At 43.3% G+C, this 5,348-nt stretch overlaps 2 protein-coding genes across 3 annotated transcripts; both read right to left on the reverse strand.

The window, feature by feature from the left end:
• Positions 1-415: 415 nt before the first annotated feature.
• On the reverse strand, positions 416-814 carry LOC135680309 (uncharacterized). The gene has a single exon (XM_065194191.1). It carries the CDS (start codon positions 812-814, stop codon positions 416-418), a length of 399 nt encoding a protein of 132 aa, XP_065050263.1.
• Positions 815-1,428: 614 nt separating this feature from the next.
• Positions 1,429-4,470, reverse strand: LOC135587673 (uncharacterized). 2 transcript variants are annotated; one of them, XM_065079313.1, is made up of 5 exons: positions 4,185-4,470; positions 2,890-3,657; positions 2,607-2,813; positions 2,439-2,530; positions 1,429-2,339 (listed from the first exon to the last, which is right to left on the reverse strand). In XM_065079313.1, the coding sequence occupies exons 2-5, from the start codon at positions 3,619-3,621 to the stop codon at positions 1,664-1,666; spliced, it is 1,707 nt and encodes a 568-aa protein (XP_064935385.1). In that variant the 5' UTR covers positions 3,622-3,657; positions 4,185-4,470; the 3' UTR covers positions 1,429-1,663. The 2 variants fall into 2 exon arrangements, with proteins under 2 accessions (XP_064935385.1, XP_064935384.1); XM_065079312.1 differs by having other exon boundaries at positions 2,887-3,657; positions 4,185-4,468.
• Between the last annotated feature and the right edge of the window lie 878 nt (positions 4,471-5,348).

Raw genomic sequence — 5,348 nt, forward strand, 5'->3', positions numbered from 1 at the left:
ATAAAAACAAATAGAGGGAAGAGTGTCATCCGATAAAAAATCAATAGAAAGAATAAATTATTTTTCTTTTTTTTATCATTTAAAACTCTAAACAGTTCACAAACATAAACAGGAGTGCTCCCGGTGAATTTCTCACAAAAGTCATCGCTCTTTTTTCCAGAAATAATAAAAAGAGAGCGAGAAGGCTGCAAAGCATAGATGAAATGGTAAAACACTGTTACAATGCACATTTCGGCAGCCATCCGTTTAAACAAAATAATCCATCGCAACAGAGCAAACTCGTGGTTTATGTTAGAAGAAATGGATCTCTTTTGTATTTCAATGAGATGCTTTCTTTTGCTCTCTTTTTCCTTTTTAGTTTACTTTTATGTACATCAAGCATCTAAATCCAACTACACCTGTAAGAAGTCCTACGTCAATCCGCGATTCCCCAGAAGCTGCCAAACCAAAACAGCCCTTCTCGAGCTATTAACTCCTCCCACACCATCTCAGCTTCCATCCAGGAGTTCCCTTCACCCTTCATCAGCTCCTTCAGCACCTTCTCAGCTTCCAAACATGAGGAGCTCCTGTCACAAGGACGGAAGTCGCAACACGGAGCTCCAAATTTAGCCTTTTCGGCATCCAACACCGTCTCGTTGGTCCTGTCATCCTTCTTCGATCTTTTCTGCAGTTTTCTCAGCACAATTCTCTTTGATTTCACAGCCAATTTGTGTGGCAATCTGATAAAGAGAAAAACTGTGATCTGGAGGAGAAAACAAGGGCAGCAACAACATACTACGACGCAGTCGACGGCAAACATGCCGCAGTCCTCCATGGCACCCGACATTGTATTCTGCTTTGGAGAGAGAGAGAGAGAGAGAGAGCGAAACAGTAGGGACTCGACGAGAAGACATTGCTTAAAAGAATGGGGGTGAAGATGAAAGAAGCAACAAAACTTGGCTAGGCAGAAGAAGGCTTGGCTTGCTACTGAAGTCACTTGGCGAGGGTCGCACGGCATTTTATATTGGATACTGCTCTTTATTATTAATACTTGGTTGTCCGAAGGAAGACGTAATCTCGACAGCAACAGCTAAAATAAAAATAAGACGTAATGAAAATTATAATTGCGCTGGAGATTCGAGAGGGCAGTTTACAGCAATGAACCGATCATAGGGCTGCTCAGATATCGTAAGGTGGATTTCTTTGATCTTTTATGATAACGTCTGTGTTTTTAAATTTAATCCAAAGATAAGTTAAATGCGTTGACATTTTGGGTGGGTTTAACATTAAAAAAATCAAGGAATCGATGGCGAATTAGAAGAGTACGAATATTATTCTCTATAGTTAATTACTTTTTAACGTTTCGATCTTCATATTTGAAAAAGTTACATTACAAAATAAATGAATAAGATCAGAAAACCTTGTAAAATATTTAAATATTTCATGAAATTAAATTAAATTATATTATTGACTATGTAACTCCGACGTAGTCAATTAAATTATTTACAACGCCAAATGAAACGAAAATACAAGATTGTTTAGTAGATGAGTTAAGAACATGACCAGTACTAGAACAATCGAGTGATGTCCCCAACCATACTAGATTCAAATGTTCTTTGCCTTGATCCTTAGCCTCCTTCTTGCTGCCGATTTCACATTTCTCCAACCATCATACTAGTTAGATTCAAGGGTTCTTTGCCTTGATCCTTAGCCTTCTTGCTATTTGTGCTGCTCTTGGATGGAGGGGCTTCTTGCTGCTGCTTTCGCATTGCTCCAACTCTACCCAGTTTATGACCCTCAAGATCAGTGACTGCGGGCAGGAGGATACTACTGCCATCAACCCATCACCACCACCCATTGATCCTTTAACTTTCTTCAGACCTGACTCCAACGCTGTCTCCAAAAACTCCATGAACCATTTTCCCGCTTCACCTCGTATCTGTTTCGCCAATTTGATTGAGCTCCCTAAACTGGAAGTTGGTGCTTTGACCTCTTCGGCACCAGTGTCGTCCTGTCCTTTCTTATGGTTTGCGTTTGATCTTGGGTGCTTGCGGAGGCTTGCTCTGAACTCGTTTGTCTCACCAACGGATTTGGATGCTGCTACCGCTCTTCTCTTGGTTGAGGTTGCAGTCGAGTTGTTTGAGTTGTTGTGATCTCTCTCTCGCAAAATGGATGCGTCATCCTTGTCGATTTGGTTCTTTGTCGATTCCTCCTGGGGTGGTGGAGTGATTAAAGTAGCTGCTTGAATCGCTTCTATATCAGCCACTGCCTGCACGATCTCTTGGTGAAAGCTCAGAAACTGATCGAAGCAAGCGGCTGGTGCTTCGGGCTTCGCACTACTGCTCAATTCCGAAAACGTTCTGCAACAAATTCACGGAACCATATCTAAACCTTCAAGATCCAATTGCGAGGGGTAGTAGTCCCGGATGTCGGGAGGGGTAGTAGTGTTACAGTCTCACCTGACGACTCGAACTACAGATTCGGTGGCAGAAGCATCACGGAGGGCCTGAAGAGCTGCCTTCTGAGCTGCTTCTCTATGCTCCAGAGCCTCCTGCAAGACAACGGGAGTACGTATAAGCACAGTTACAAACCCACCAAGCAAGTTGGCACAACGTAAAGGATTGCACCTTTCCGAGATCACTGAGCCTTCCGGGCAAGGACATGCCTTCGCTGGAACTTTGCTTTGCGGTGTCACATTCTTCAGATAGATGGTAATGCGAGTTGTCGATCGTAGTTGAACTGCTTTGTTCATCAGATGATGCCCAACGAGAGTCCTCGGCATCTCTGGCAGCACTTCTCAATTTGGACATGGGTGTGTGAGTTACGTCCTTAACCTGTATCAGAGATTAGCAGACGCTGCTTTCAGCGGCCTCACGAAGAATAGCAAGTTTTCTTAGGGGAGCTTACCACACTTGGGAAGGGACTCTTTGGGATCTTAGGATCTCGCTCGGCGACGGTCTTGCTCCTTGAGAATCTGGAGATGCTGCAGCTTTTCCTTACCGCAGCTGAGCTCGCTTCCTTGGCGTCCGACATCTTAGACAGAAGAGCCCCGCTCACCGACGATCTCGTATTGATGCCGGAGCTTCCTTCCTTGCCTGGTGTTCCACTTGGTGGTGGCGACAAAACACCACCATGCGTCCGGCCCTTCATCGGCGTTTTGTCCTCGAAGTCCAAGGCCGTCGGCTTTATGACGGGGTTCTGCTCCCAGGAACCTCTTCTGGGAACGGAAGAAGCAGTGGCGTGCCTGGCCGATGATTTCTCGCCGGTTCCTCTGCAACGAACGATGGGTTCCGGCGTGCCCATGAGGGGGTGTCGGCCGGGCAGCGGCTTGGCGCCAACGAGCACGGGAACGGGGGACCCCGGCTCCAGCCGATCGACGTGGATGAACTGGCCGAGCTGTAGCTTGTTGCTCAGAACAAGGTCGTCTTGGTCGAACGGCAGGCTGGCGTAGATGGAGTTGGACGAGTCGGAGAGCTTGATGTAGAAGCCGTGCTTGGGCCAGAGGTCCTTCTCGTCGAGGTCGGCGGGGACGATGTCGGTAACCTGCAAGAGTGCGGTCCGGTGCTCGCCCACAGGCTTCTGGCTTCCCGTGTTCATCCCATTGAGAAGCTTCATCAGAACACCGGGCGCGAGTGCTGCCATGATGTGAAGAAGGTGGAGAACACAAGCACCGTGCGGCTGAAACAAACAAAGACGTCAAGCAAATCAATCGATGTTGCAGGTGACGCTCTCCATTCCTACAGTGGATGCATTCAAGATGTGTGGAGCAACACAAGAAGAGAATATTATGGTAGCTGAATGCCATGGACCGTCAGTGAAATGTAATACACGAAGAAAGTCGATCGGACCATTTTTTAACATTGAGAATAAAGAAGGAATAATATGGCGCACCAAAAAAAGTATAATAATCCTTCTCTGTTACCGAAATAGGAATAAGAACCAACGACAATCGATCTGCTTAACCAGCACGGCCAGAACAAGAGAGTAAGATAGAAACAATTATAAAGAAAATTAAGAAATAAAGAAAAGAAAACAGACAATTTATTCAGAGATTCCTCCATCACATGCCATTAAAAACACAAGTCTAGCAACCATCACAATAAACAAATAAATAAAAAGCTGAAACACAAAAAAAGACCATTCAAGATGTCCACAAATCTATGGGTTCATTCATAAAGAAAGACAGAGTGGGAGAGATCAATCACTTGAAACCAAGCTGAATTGTGAGAATCCAAACCCCCAAAGAAAGACGCAGGCAGGGAGTCCCGAGGTGACGGCTTTATCTTTGACAGCGAATGCTGTGGGATGGACGAGAGATGCTCTTTCAGGAAAAACCAACGCCGAATGATCGATCACTGCGCTGCAGCTGCAGCTGCAGATTCGGGGAGAGCAGGAGAATCGGTATGGGGGAAGAGGAGGTGGGACGGCAGGGGAGAGAGCGCGGCGGCGACAAAGCGTTGAAGGCAGGAACGCAGCAGCGTGAACTTACAAATCATTACATTATTATTATTATTATTATTGTTATCGCTCCCAACGGTCAAAGAAGTCGACTGAAGCATCAAAAGTTTACTTCTTTAAGCCTCCGCATTCCACAGGTGTGCACTTACACGGAGAAGCAGCGATGGCCAACCTTGTGGATCCCACGGCTTATTTCCATCTCCGACACGGGTACGTTACCCTGCAATCAAACGGACGTGAAAAAGGAAGGAGCGTTCGGGATTTGGAACGTTGCGCAACGGTCAAATCTTCCTCTTTCGTATTATTATTATTATTATTATTATTATTATTGCTGCCTGTGTTATATTTATTTTAATGAATGGGAGTTAAAATTACGAGAATACAGTCATGCCCTGCGAGTTAATTAAGCATGTGGAAATACTGCCGGAAACAAAATAAAATTTACAAAATCTAGTATAAGTTTTTTTTTTTCCAAATTTCGTGAAATAAAATGTTCACCTTTGTGACGGAAAGTGTGCCCCGCATTAAAATAAATAACAGCCGTCGTTGGTCGAGTCAACTCCCTTTTGGGCATTCATAACATATATATATATATATATATATATATATATATATATATATATATATATATATATATATATATATATATATATATATATATATATATATATATATATATATATATATATGTTATGAATATATATATGCACGTGTAAGTTTACCGCATTCGCCAACAAACAAATGAAATCAGAAATTTCTTTATTCATTTTCATTATTCTTAATTCAAAAGAAAAGTATATTATTTGATTAATGTCGATAAAATGCAAAAGTATTGTTAATTCCCATCATAAAGCAATCATCATTATAACAAATTATGAAAATATTACGCAACGAAATAGGTATAATAATCA

The sequence above is a fragment of the Musa acuminata genome, chromosome BXJ1-8, assembly GCF_036884655.1.
Source record: "Musa acuminata AAA Group cultivar baxijiao chromosome BXJ1-8, Cavendish_Baxijiao_AAA, whole genome shotgun sequence".
Classification (NCBI taxonomy): domain Eukaryota; kingdom Viridiplantae; phylum Streptophyta; class Magnoliopsida; order Zingiberales; family Musaceae; genus Musa; species Musa acuminata.

Bases quoted from the DNA above. Each gene is read 5' to 3' on its own strand.
- LOC135680309 (XM_065194191.1), bottom strand. From the start codon at position 814: ATGGAGGACTGCGGCATGTTTGCCGTCGACTGCGTCGTAGTATGTTGT.
- LOC135587673 (XM_065079312.1), bottom strand. From the start codon at position 3,621: ATGGCAGCACTCGCGCCCGGTGTTCTGATGAAGCTTCTCAATGGGATG. The intron at 2,814-2,886 runs GTAAGCTCCCCT...TCTCTGATACAG, and splicing joins AGAGTCCCTTCCCAAGTGTG to GTTAAGGACGTAACTCACAC. The intron at 2,340-2,438 runs GTGAGACTGTAA...AATTTGTTGCAG, and splicing joins TCTGTAGTTCGAGTCGTCAG to AACGTTTTCGGAATTGAGCA.